General features: G+C 38.6%; 1 protein-coding gene across 1 annotated transcript in view; it reads right to left on the bottom strand.

The window, feature by feature from the left end:
* The window catches only part of PRKCH (protein kinase C eta), a 231493-nt gene that overhangs the window by 150649 nt on the left and 66772 nt on the right, over window positions 1–14072 (bottom strand). The window contains exon 2 of the mRNA XM_077769001.1: window positions 12983–13046. Within this exon, the coding sequence (XP_077625127.1) occupies window positions 12983–13046 (64 nt within the window). The remainder of the gene's footprint in view (window positions 1–12982; window positions 13047–14072) is intronic.

Raw genomic sequence — 14072 nt, 5'->3', positions numbered from 1 at the left:
AAAAAAAAAAAAAAAAAAAAAATGAAGTTTGAGAAAATTAAGAAAGAGACTAGTCAGACTCCGTATTTCCAAAGGAGCATGCTAGTTAATAAGCAAGTGCCCCATGAAGTGAATACGCTGATACTTCTGTCCATAGATCTCTGAGCTCTTTTAGAGGTTCAGCTTTTAGCGCTTACACCTCTGACCACTTGCTCAGAAGTACTGTGACTGCCTTGGCCTACTGGAAGCAAGCAAAGGTGCAGCATAAAGCTACCCAGAATGGCCATTTCCAAAGTTAGAAACCACCATTGGCTTCCGGTTGTTTGGGTGTCACTTCTGGGCCTTCCAATTTTTATGAGAAAGGGTTTGTAATAAAAACTGGCTGAAAAAGTACATAGCACAGTAAAAATAATTAGAACAACACGATGACAGTGTCAAATAATTGCTGAATTATTCTGTTACCTGGATCACCCGATTGTCACCTAACATCAATCCCTGATACAACATACACAAATATTTGTCAGTTCCTTCTTTCTGTGATCACTAAATTAAAAGTGCTGGGCTTCTGGAAAGAGATAAGTGGAAAAATTAAACTATAAATTCTGAAAATAATTTGATCTCAGGACCCTTTTATAGTCTTAAAAATTAAAGACTCAAGGGGCACCTGGGTGGCTCAGTTGGTTAAGCATCTGACTTCGGCTCAGGTCATGATCTCACAGTTAGTGTGTGTGAATCCATACATGGTTTCATAACATCTTGTACTGGTCATTTTGAATATATGAATTCACTGAACCATAAAGATCTTCTAAATGTTGACACATTTTACTATACAATATTTAAAAATACAATTGTCAATTAATATCAAAAACAAACTCATGAGAAAAGTTTTTTTTAAGTATTTGCAAGCTGACAAGCTCATAATCGTAGATATAAATTTTCCAAAATTCTAATTATGTCTTGGAGGACCCAATTCTATCATTGGCATCCAATCACAGTTGTTTCCTGGAAACAATTCACTCACAAGAGGCTCACTTTATTCATTTTAAAGAATATACCTGAGAAATTCCCAAAGCTCCATTACTACAGTTTGTCATTCTTTCCAGTAAAAATGGTGTTCCACGAAAAAAAGCGACTAGCTCAGCCAATAACTCAATCATACAAGTGTTTTTCCTTGAGACGTGATAGTATTTCAGAATTTGGCAGAAATGCTTTATGCATAATTCCCATTTTAGCACACAGATTATAAAGATACATAGTCAGAAGTTGAGCTTAATAACACTGATAATGTTTACTGCTTCATTAGTGATATTAAGTGAAACTTTTTTCACTGTGATTGTCTGGCAGTGCAGAAGACATTGGCTACACTAATGTTAACTGTACAGTTGGATGCCTTGATTCACCCCAAAGTGTCAGCAGTTTTACCCATCATTTCTTTTGTACCATCGAGCAAATGACAGTTCAACCTAAAAAGGCAAACAACATCTTTGTATTATAAATGAGTAGTTTTGAACTACAAACCTGAATATGTCTTCCGAACCCTCAGAGGTCTGCAGGACCATACTTTGAGAATCAACTGAAAAATTCTGAACAAAACCACCACTTAGTAGTATTTCCATCAACAGTTAATGAAAGTCAGAGAAGTAGTCAGGATGAAGCCAATGATGATTGGGGTATAACTACACAAATACACCTATCAAACCCTAGGCTGAACTTATTTGATTTTAATTCCTTCCAAGTTCTAGTTTAAGATCTGCATTAAGAGAACCTACTGATAATCACAGTAAAACTTGAACAAATCTCAAGCTCATTCTTTCCAGAGTTCTCTGACACAGGCCTGACATCTGAGAAAAGGGCACCTTTTCCAGGGGAACATCAATCTTTAGGTGTAAAAGCAAGGAACCCATGGGAAGCCTTGCAAAAACGGATCATCTCAAAAGATAAAAAAAACTCTAAGAAGGGTGAAATTACACCACCTAGAAGACAGTTTCCTTCCAAGGTAGAATAAAGAGAAAACACGAAATGCCTCCCGGTTAACTGGGCACCCTAGGATACTGGACCTCAGCACCCCAGTCTGAGCTGTGCCTGGGTCTGGCACTTACTACCTAAGAGATCAGAGCAATCAGTGTCTCTGAGCTGGATTCACCGTTTGCATACTGAGCATCACATCAGCCTCCAAAATTTAGTGCAGGGGAGCAAATGACACAATACATGGGATTGCATGAAATCCAGAAGGAAAACAAGAACTGTTGCTGCTATTTGTTAAATGAAGGCATGGCCCAGTACCTGGTCCTTAGGAGGCATTCTGTAAATGAACTGGCTGAGATGGAGAGAGAACCAGGCAAACTATGACACCGGACAACTAGCCTCACTCTCATAAAAATATCTTCCATTTCCAGTTTTCTTTCTTTTTTCACTCCTTCAAAGCCTCTTTCTCTCTTGCCCTTTCCTCAACCTGGCATTCATTTCCAGCGGTAGCCACAGAACTGCTTGGACCAAAACAGAAGTGCCCACTCACTTCTCAGGTTGAATATAGCAAAAGAATAAAACATTTCTATAAAAGCTAAATTAAAAAGAAATTAAATCAACATGCTGTCACCTGGAGTGAAACATGAGAAAGGAATACCAAGAATCAACCTCCATCAGAGATAACCTTTTTTCCTTTAAAACTGACATCACTGTGAGTGTTAGATACGGTGAGAAACTGGGTTGCAGCTTTCAAACAGTAACACATTTCATCTGCCTTCATGCATGCAGCCACAATGATGGAGCACAGAGCTTAATTATTCTTAAACCAATGGTTTGACACAGGAAATTTGAGCTAAAAACTGAGGCAATGGTCAAAAAAAAAAAAAAAAAGATCAGATCTTACTCTACACAGTAATGCACTGCTTTGGCAGAAAGAATAAACAGATCCTAAATTTCAAGTGCACCTTCCATATTCTCCCCAGGAGAAATGTGTATCAAGTAACATAGAAAGAGTCTGAAAGAAGGGGAGCAGGTCAAAATTTGAGCAAAGTTGTCTAGACAAGCTTCAAATCCACAAGTGACAAGTGTTTTGCTGGGTTGTATTTTTGTTTTTTAAGACGTTACCCACACAACCCCTGCCCAAAAAAACCCCTTGTACAGAATACCTTCACACATGCTGGGGATTTCTGGAGGATTGTTGGAGAAAAAGCTTGTCCACACAGAACTTCTGTCTTACGATCTTCATAAAGACACTTCTCCTGTTAATTCTCCCGATTTATTTTTTTCTTTTAGGAAACTATCTTAAAATTAAACTTCGCAAGTACAAAATGTTATGTAATTGTTAGTAGGAGATGATTTACTTGTCGTTCATTTTAAGTGAGAACTCTACGATGGAAGGAAGGGAATTATCTTACTCATCTCTTCCTACCTGCAGTTTTTGACTCACGGCTTAGTATTTATTTAGAACTTAAAAAAATGTGTTGAAGTACCTTAGTCATTATAATTTTTAACTTGCCTCTTCATAATATGTAAAAATTGGGAATTAATGATAAAATATATACAGACACACCCCAAAAAAAAGGAGCCAACACCAGCTTTAATTTATAAATGAGGATAGGTAATAAGTTTTTGAAGTTAAAGGATCATATTGATGATACAGACTCAATCCAGATTCTGGTTTTTGTCTAGGAAATAGATTTTTTTAATGTGAAGTTTTATCTTAATTTTTTTCTTACTAAATACAATTTCAAACACACACATGAATAGACAAAAGAGTATAGTAAACCCACATGTAGTCAACACCCGGCTTCATCAATCAATTCATGGCTAATCTGATTTTATCTGTACCCCATTCCTTCCTTCCACTTCTTGATTATTCTAAAGTAAATCACAAAGATAGACTAGAAAGGAACAGAGCCCACCACCAGAAACACCAGCTTTACAGGTAACACAATGGCACTAAATTTGTATCTTTCGATAATCTCTCTGAATGTAAATGTACTAAATGCTCCAGTCGAATATCAAATAATTTCACTAGTAAGTATTTCAAAGTGTATCTCTAACAGATGCCCCCCTTTCTGTTTTAAAGAACTGCAATACCATAATCATACCTGAATAATATTAATAATTCCATAATATCATTGTGTTTCCAATCTCTGTTCCCATTTCCTCAGTGGTTTCCTGGGGGTTATTGTTTGTTTTACAATTTGTGTTTGAATTGGGATAAAATATGGTCTATATATTGAAACTGGTTCATATGTCTCTCTTCTGTTATTTTGGTTTTCTCTCCCTCTCTTTTCTTTCTTCTAATTTTTGGTGGAAAAAAAACCAAGTTTCTCATCCTGGAAAATTTTCCAGTCTAGATTTTGCTGATAATATCCCATGGTGTCATTTAAAATGTTCCCGTCCCTTGTATTCCCTTTAACCTAGTGGGTAAATCTGGAAGCCTGACCAGATTCAGGCTTTTTTTTTTTTTTTTAAGCACAGCTACCTCACAGACGGTAAGATTGTACTTTTCTTTCTCCCCAGAAACCATTTAAATTTGAGGTACCATGAGTCAGGCAGACTTCACTTATGCAAACTGAATCTTAAAAATCTCACACCATAATTCTTAACAGGATAATAATGCAGCAACATCTTTTTGATTTGTTCTCACATGGAAATATCACTACTTCAACTTAATTTCTGTTACTTCTTTTCCAAGTATAGCAGTTATCAATTCACTGTGATGCATTTTCATCAGATATCTTTATTCCAATCTTGGCTGGGATTTTTTGGTTGTTGTTTTGTTTAGTTTTGTTTTTGGTTACTCCACTCTTCTAGGTAAAAATTAGTCCAATATAGTGACAATCATAAACAGCGCCAGATTTTGCCATTCTGTCAGCATCTAGCGGTTGCATTCACATCTAGGTCTGTTTCATAATCATAATCAATTTCGTCTTGATTAGGTTGCAGATCCCGTTGTTAGTTCCAGAAAGGTTTCGCCAGAATGAAATAGTGACACAAGACAACTTTTTCAAAATAACAAATCACTTCATCTGTGTCTACTTCAACAGCACTGCTTAGGGGAATTCTGCATCTGATCAAGAGTAACAACGCCTTTGTTAAAATGAACAATGTGATGGGTTTCTGATCTAGTTGATAACATTATGCCTTCGGCTCTGAGAGACTTACGCAAAGAGTTTTTCATGCTCTATCTTAATTCAGTGACAAGCTCTGTAGGTTTTTTGAGCAGACTCATCTGTTCTTTTTACCCCAGCCTTAAGAATAAACCTGCACATAGTATATGGTACCAAACTTCTAAGCTACTACAGTTAACACCAATTCAAACATTACTTTTCAAAGGCTTTTATGTTCTGTTCTTTATTCAAACTTCATTATCAAACATTTTGATGCCAGTTTGAAAGACATTATACCATCTGGTGAAACAGTCCTGGAATATGGTAAGCACTCAAATATTACTGGATGAGTGATGAATATATAAACAAAATGGGTGTTCAGTAGGTAAACTTTCCACATACCTTGATTGAGTTGGACAGAGTATAATCTACGAGCCAGAGTCATTACATGCTGGTGTTCAGAGTTCTGCTGTTGGTCAGCCTTGGTTTTCTCTGTCTGCTCACTGGGTGGACCCCATGGGTCCTTCTCTCACTGATACCTACAGCTCTATCTTGGGACCAGATCTCTTGCCAGACTTCAGGTTCTTATTTCCAATTCCTCCTAGACATCTCCACTTGGGTTTCCCACAAGCATTTCAAACTCCACCTATTCAAAGCTGAATTCGTCACCTTCCATTCCTCTATTTCTATCTTGGTGAATGACTCCACAATATCATTTGAGACTCATCCCTATTCATCCTTGACACCCAGTGAGTTGCCAATTCCTGTTGGTTATACTATGTAGAAATTTCTCACACCTGTCCCCTTCTCTCCATCTCCACGGATTCCAACTTAAACCAGGCTCTACTAAGCTCTTGGACAACTTTAATAGTCTCTTAATAGCTTTCCACACCCTTGTCTCCTCTTAGGCTCTAACACTCCCTAGCCCCCAGCCCCTTGAATCCACTGCTACCAAAGGAGATCTTATTTCTCTCTGCTTAGAACTCTTCATTGGCACCCCCATCACCTCTACTAACCTAGAAGTGATGTGACCATGTAATTTATCTTCTAACCCGGGACCCATTTCAGAGTGAAAGGTGATCCTGTTCAGAGTTAACACTGGTTCAGCAGACAAAACTGTGACTGTTCCAGGCAAATGTTCACCAAAGGCCCTCCCACGTGTCTGGCCACATCTCCCCCACACTCCCCAAACTCCGACACCTCTGCACTACTTTCAGTTTCTGGAACAGGCCGCTGATCTCTCACCTCTGTGCCTCTGTACAAACTGTCTTCCCCTCTCGAACTATTCTTACCGCCCCCCCCCCTCGCATATTTCTATTTATCATTTGAACTTACTTTAAACATCACCTCCCCTGCAAAGCTTTCTCTAAAACCTTCCAGGTGATCTGATTACACATTCCTACATGCCACAACCGTGCCTTGGACCCATTCCCATGGTGGGACCTGGGCGCCTGTCCTGCACACACAGGGCGCTTCTACCCACCGCCCCCCCAGCTCCCTTGGGAGAGTGGCTAAGTCTTGTTCATCTTTATCTTCCCAGCATCTGTGGCGAATCACAGGTCTGCACCCAGCAGGTGTTTCCCATGTCCTTTCTCAGTCATGTCTTACATTTAATAAAAGCTTTTCGCCTTAGCTGCTATTTCAGTATAATTAATGACAGATAAGACAATGAGAGAGGAAGAAATGAGTAGTAGTCAGCAGCTCCTAATATCAGTCCTGTATATTGTAGATCATTGCCCCATGTAAGCAATTTCTTTTTGAAGGAGAGCTTTGGAATTATAGAATCTGAGCTGTTAGCAGAACTCCTAAAGGAGGCCATGAAAGGAAAATAGGCATGGAGAGAAGTCAGCAGCACATCAGTCATTGTTCACTCAATTCTTGAGGCTTCTAGTATAAAAGTATTAAATCCATTGTCAAAATAAAACAAACCTGCTGCATATTCATGGGGTCCTAGGCAGGGGTCTTATTGCCATAATAGGAATGTGGAGATGGGAACCCCACTAATATACTTTCATATGGCACTCTACAGTTTGCAAAGCACTACACATTTTAATATCTGACCTTCAAAACCACAGCCTTAGAGGCACCCTGAGGCTCAACCAATATTTCTCGAGATTTGACCATCCCTCAGGGATCCCAGGCCAATACTCCTTTCACAGCCCAAGATGCTGGGCAGGCCTGACTTCACAATTTTTTTTTTAAAATATAAATCTCTTCAGCATCCAAGATAAGAACTAGAGCTCCAGGGGTACCTGGGTGGCTCAGTCAGTTGAGCATACTTCGGTTTAGGTCGTGATCTCACAGCTCATGAGTTCGGGCCCCACGTTGGGCTCTGTCTTAACAGCTCAGAGCCTGGACCCTGTTTCAGATTCTGTATCTCCCCTTCTTTCTCTCTGCCCTTCCCCACTTTTGCTCTGTCTCTGTTTCTCTCTCTCTCTTTCTCTTTCTCTAAAATAAACAAACATTTAAAAAATTAGGGAAAAAAGAAAAGGATAAGAACGAGAGCTCCAAATGTCCTATCAGCCAACGTGATGGCCCGGGATAATCTAGAGTGGCTGACAGGAGTGAAGCCAAGCCAGGGACATTCTCACGCTGCCAGGCCCAGGCTGCTGCCACAACTGTAGAAGGTGCACGGTGGGGCTCCATTCCCTCATTTAACACAGAGAGGTAGCTATCACATCCTCTGCATTTGACAAGAGAGCTATGCTCTAAAGCAGCAGCAATGTGCAAACTCAAGCTGAGCCCCAGCTTAGGAGTCAAACTGACAAGACAATGCTCCACAGTTTAGAGAGAATAGATCTGAGGTTCTAAAATATATCCCACACATAGAAGCCATAGCTCCTAAAATGTCAACCTTAAAAGTCTATTTCACATGGATAAAACATCAATTTAGGCATCTTTTAAAATATGCAGCCACACCTAAGAGGTGTGTAACAAGATATTGGATCACTATCACTTCAGTGTGAATTCATCCATGAATTCACTATCTTCCTTATTGGCAACTGTTCCTAGAGAGAGGAGATCACTAGGCCTCTTACTGGAGCAAGACACAGTGAAAGGCAGAGAGCAAAACGAACTAACTTATAGGGGAGGTAGGATTTACCAATGAGGAACTAGGCCAGCCTCACAATTTTACCCAGGGTCACCTCTAAAAGGACTACCCTTTCAATGACCTGGTAAGAACTTAGCCTTACAAATATTTGGCATTCCTTTCTTCTTATCATTAAAACTAATAAATTAATATAATAAGAACATCCACAAGTATTCCAGTGTCAGTGTTCTAGTGTTGCCAGTGTACAGTTAAAGAAGATAGAAACTTAATATAATTTAGTCCTACAGAGGTGACATAATGCTCAAAAAAGTCAGTCACACAATGACTACAGCACAACCAGATGTGGTCTAATGTGTATGGCCTTCCTCCCATGTAACTGAGTGCAGAAAGGTAGTTCAACACACTGAGAATCTCACTTACTTCCCCCTCTGTCTCTTCTCTCATGCCACGGTTTTGGCCATGTTCCATGTGCTGTGAGAATGTTCTAGCAACAGTTTTCTGTAATACCACATTCCTATTTTTTTTTGACTGAGCTATCAGTGGACTCATTTTTCTCACAGACCCTCTAAAAGGTCTGTGAGCGGATCAAACTGTAATCTGGACAGCTTTTTCATGTCCAAGTGTCCCACATTTCTGCTAATTTCAATACTGGAGCAAAACGATAAGATGCAACAATTGAGACAACAGAAAAACTAAACATTAACATTAAAACAGTTCGCCCACACAAATAACAGTCAGCTGAGAGGAGAGAAAACCAAACTTCAAAGGCGTTACCAATTGCAAAATGCCAACACCAAATGGATGAACTACTAAGCCACATGCTTAAAAATCTTCACAAGGATTTTAGTAATGGTGGAGTGGCTTTTAATACGCTAACCCTCCCATCAAAAATAATTAAAGCCTCCAGAAAATATATCTTAAAACAACTAGTTGAAAACACTGGAGAGCAGGTCCCCCAAAAGACAGAAATTGGAGGGAATCTGACACGTGAAAGAAGAAAGTTGCACTGGTCAAGCTCCATTATTTATGGGCCAAATCCCAAGATTATTCTGCCCGCTGCAAAGTGTCTAATCAACAGAACTGAACAGAAACCTACAGTTTCATTGACTTGAGGAGTGAAATGACAAGATTCAGAACTACCAGATGACTGGAAACTGAGAGAAAACCTGGAAATGAGAAGGCCGCAGGGACAAGAATCCCCAAATATATAATCTCCTCCAATCTGTGCGTCTGAATGGGAGATTCGAAGAGGTACACAAAAAGCAAGAACTAGAAGGCTGAAAGAAAGGAGATGAGATTTCTGTTTCTCACTGTAGGAGAGTGAGTTTGAGACTCTAGTCCCACAAAGTTAAAGGGACCTTGGGCTTTCTACTGAAACTCCAACTTGGTTATGCCTTATGAGTGAAAACTATGTTCCAGGACTAGGGAATTTGTCCCAGAACTAAGGGGGGAAGGTTAAAAAAAAAAATCCCACTCTCAAAAGCCTTCACAATTTTAAGGTGATAACCAGTAATTTAGCTGCTTGCTGAAAAATAAAGAACAGAGGAGAAAAACCTTAAGAAAAAGCCCTTGCCAAAATTTAACAGTTATTCTTGATTTAAAAGAAAAAGAAGAAAAACCAAACTTAACAGAAAACTAGGACTTGAAATAACTTCCTCAGTTGTGATGAAAAGTATATACAAACTGCATATACCTAACATTATACTTAGTCAGGAAAGACTAAATTCCTTCTTTCTAAAATTAGTTATGAGACAAGGAGGTCTGAGAGGCCTCCAGGCACGATAAGACATGAAAAGGAAATAAAAGCCATAAATATTAGAAAAGAAAAAGAAAACTGCCTTTATTCATAGACAACATGATTATTTACAGAGAAAATCCTAAGATATCTACCAAAAAAAACCTACTAGAATAACTGAATTTTTTTAAGGCCATAGGATGCAAAGTCAAGAAACAAACAAACAAAAAAAACCAATTCATTTCTATATACTGCTAACAATTTCAAAATAAAAACTTTTGAATACCATTTATAGTAGCAGCAAGAGTTTAAAATACATAGGAATACATTTAAAAAATATGTGCAAGATCTCTATATTGAAAATTATGTAGAATTGGTAATATTAATGTAGATAAGAAACATTAAAACCATCAGTAAATGGAGAAATATGCCATGTTTATGTATTTGCAGATGTTCACAATTGTTCAGATGGGAGTTCTCCTCAAACTGACCTATAGATTCAATACAACTTTAATTCAAAATCCAACAGGCTTGTGTGTAGAAATTGATAAGCTGACTCTAACACTGACATCAAAATTTAAAATACTGAGAACTAAAATAACCCTCAAACGATCAAAAAGAACACATTTGGAAGACTCACACTATTTAGCCTTAAGACTTACTATAAAGCAATAGCAATGAAGATGGTGTGGTATTGGCATAAAGATAGAAAAATAGATCAATGAAACGAAACAGATAACCCTTAAATAGATCCACAGTGGGGTCAATTAATTGATTGGTGACAAAAGTTCCAAGGTGATTCAATGGAAAAATTTAAGTCTTCAACAAATGGTCAGTAGTATAACAACTGGATTGTAGAACGGGGAAAAGAAATGTCGACCTCTCCACACACAAATATTAAGAAGAACAGGGGCACCTGGGTGGCTCAGCCAGTGGCAAGTTGGTTAAGCGTCCAACTTCGGCTCAGATCATAATCTCATAGTTCGTGGGTTCGAGCCCCGTACTGGGTTCTGTGCTGACAGCTCAGAGCCTGGAGCCTGTTTCAGATTCTGTGTCTCCCTCTCTCTCTGCCCCTCCCCAACTTGTGCTCTGTCTCTGTCTCAAAATTAAATAAAACAAACAAAATTTAAAGAAGGAACAAAGACCTAAATATAACATAACACAGATCTAAACATAAAAGCTAAGCCTATAAACTTCTAAAACAGGAGAATATCTTTGTGACACCATGACAGATTTTTTTGAGGAGGATAAAAAATATATAAAACTATGAAAGAAGAGATTGATAAATTGGACTTCAGAGAAATTTTTTAAACATTGATTTATTTATTTATTTTGAGAGAAAGAGTACACATAGGGGAGGGGCAGAAGGAGAAAGAATATCTTATTCAGGTTCCACACTAGCCCGGAGCCTGACGCAGGGCTCGATCTCATAACTGTGAGATCTTGAGCCAAAATCAAGATTTGGATGCATAACCAACAGAGCCACCCAGGCGTCCCTGGACTTCAGAGAAATTTAAAACCTCTGCTCCAAGACACTTCTAAGAAAGTGAAAAGACAAGCCACATCCTTGGAGAAAGTATTCACAATACATATTTCTCACAAAGGGTACTTATCTAGAAAATATAAACAAATCCTATAAATCAATAATAAAAAAAAAAAATTTCAGAAAACAAAAGACTTGAACTCGCACTTGGGAAGAAAATGACCAGTCAATCCATGAAAAAGTATTCAACATGGAGGAAATGCAAATTAAAACAAGGTATCACTTTATACCCACCAGAATGTCTAAAATTAACGAGAATGACCATACCAAGTGTTGGTGAGGATATGGGATAATCGGAATGCTCAGAACATTGCTCATGAGAATATAAAAATACAACCACTTTAGATAAACATTTGAGAGTTTCTTAAATTTTTTTTAATATTTATTTTTGAGAGAGAAAGAAAGAATACATGAGTGAGCAGGAGTGGGGGTCGGGAGTCAGAGAGAGAGTGGGAGACACAGAATCTGAAGCAGACACAGAATCCGACACAGGGCTCAAACTCATGTACTGTGAGATCATGAACTGAGCCGAAGTCAGATGCTTAACCAACTGAGCCACCCAGGTGCCCCAAACATTTAAGAGTTTCTTATAAAGTCAAACATGTATTTCCTTTATTACCCAGCAATTCCATCACTACAGACCTACTCAAGAGAAATTAAAGTGTACATCAACAAAAATTTATGTACAAGAATGGGCATAACAGCATTTTTTATAATAACCAAAAACAGGGAAGACTCTGAATGTCCATCAAGAAGAGAATGGGTAAACAAATTGTACTACGTTCATATAACGGAATATTTGGCAGTAGAAAGGAATAGGATGCTGATGCATGTGATGACCTGAATGGGTCTCAAAGAAATTATGCTGTGCGCAAGAAATCAGACACAAAAGGGAACAGAGTATGTAGTTCCATTTATATAAGCTTCAAGAATAGAAAAAACTATGGTGAGAAAAACAAAACAAAACATCCTGTTTATTGCATCGGGAGACTTACTGGGAAAGGGCACAAGGGAACTTTCAGAGTGGTGAAAATGTTCTTTATTTTGGATTGGGGTGTTGGTTACGTGGTTGTGTGCATTTGCCAAAACTCAAATTCTTCACTTATGATTTGTGCATTTCACTGTATATAAATTTTACATTTTTTTTAAATTAGGGAGTGGGAGGTGGAAGAGGAATAAGATCCTTTAAAGGAGAGAATGAGATAAAGATTATAACAAAGGGAACATGATCCTTAAATTTTTAACACATAACACATTCAGGGGCAAACTAAAATGTTGGCCCCAAGCCAAAAATCTAAAGTACAATTTAATAGGTATGAATGAAAAGAGGCAAGAACCAATTCAGCTAAGATAATGATGAAGAAAATAAAACTCAGTGAGTATGTTAATCACAAGATTGCCAGATTTAGCAAATATACTGAATCTGGCAACTCAAACTAATAGATCCTTAGAAACAAAACACCAGCCCACCCAACATAAAAAAAATTTACAGCGTCTTTTACAAAATGCTCTTTTTATAATTTCCATGTTAGAAATTCTTTCTGAGTATGAACTAACTTGTACCAGAAATATCCAAAATTTATCCTTACCTTCAGTGAAGCTCCCTGTTAAGGTTATTACCACAAATACTTTCCCTTCTGGCTCCAGATCCACCTAGAAAGAGAAAAGAATTATGTGTTATATTCTAATTGTAAAGTACTTTTTCTGGTGCTCAAATACTTCTTTACAAAGAGGTCTACATGTGCAAATCACAGCCATAAATCAGTCCTCAGTCTTTCATTGAACAGTAGAGGAGTAAGAAACAAGTGAATGCACAAGAAACTACGAAGATAACAAAGCAAATCTAAGAGAAACAATTCTTTCAATAAGTTTTCCTGGCCTTGAATTGTACTCTCTTCCATTTTGGCTCTTTGAGATATTATTGAGAAGTACACAAAAACTTGGTCACGGTTTCTGAGACATTCCTAGCCGATGCCAGAGCCACGTGGCAGGCTTATGAAATAGAGAAACAATGGCAACATACAAGGTAATGAACAAATGTGGCGTGGTCAATTGCAACCTTTCCTTTTAGGAAGTAAAAAGTAGAATACTGTTTCCATCTCTACCATTTTCTCTAAGTGTAGTTTATCTTTAGGAAGCACCAGGGAAGGCAATTCAGGAGCTTCGCATTCACTGCTCTTGTTCATTCACGGAGTGTCAACATCCTTTAAAGTTTTTTTTGTTTTGTTTTGTTTCTGTTTTCGTGTAAGACAGAGTGTGAGCAGGGGAGGGGCAGAGAGAGAGGGAGACACAGAATCCAAAGCAGGATCCAGGCCCCTAGCTGTCAGCACAGAGCGTGATGTGGGGCTCAAACCCATGAATCGTGAGATCATGACCTGAGCCAAAGTCAGATGCTTAACCAACTGATCCACCCAGGTGCTCCCATCCTTTAAAGCTCTTAATCTATGCTCTGAGATATCAAGACATCCACTCTGCAAATGAGGCAGCTTGCAGTCTCTGGGCTAGGTCCTGTCCTCCGCACATACTCCAGTTCCCGAAGACCCTCACTCATGCAGCACGCCTCCAGATTCTAGAGCTGCTCTGATCACACTAGTCCAAGTAGACAAGCTCTGCCCTCTTCCTGCCGCCTGCTAACCTTGAACTACTCTAGGACACCTCTGGGCCTTGGACATGAGGTTT

Source organism: Crocuta crocuta, unplaced genomic scaffold, assembly GCF_008692635.1.
Source record: "Crocuta crocuta isolate KB4526 unplaced genomic scaffold, BGI_CrCroc_1.0 scaffold10, whole genome shotgun sequence".
In the NCBI taxonomy this organism is placed as follows: Eukaryota; Metazoa; Chordata; class Mammalia; order Carnivora; family Hyaenidae; genus Crocuta; species Crocuta crocuta.
Note: the sequence above shows the minus strand (reverse complement) of the source record. Positions and strands in the feature narration are given on the sequence as shown.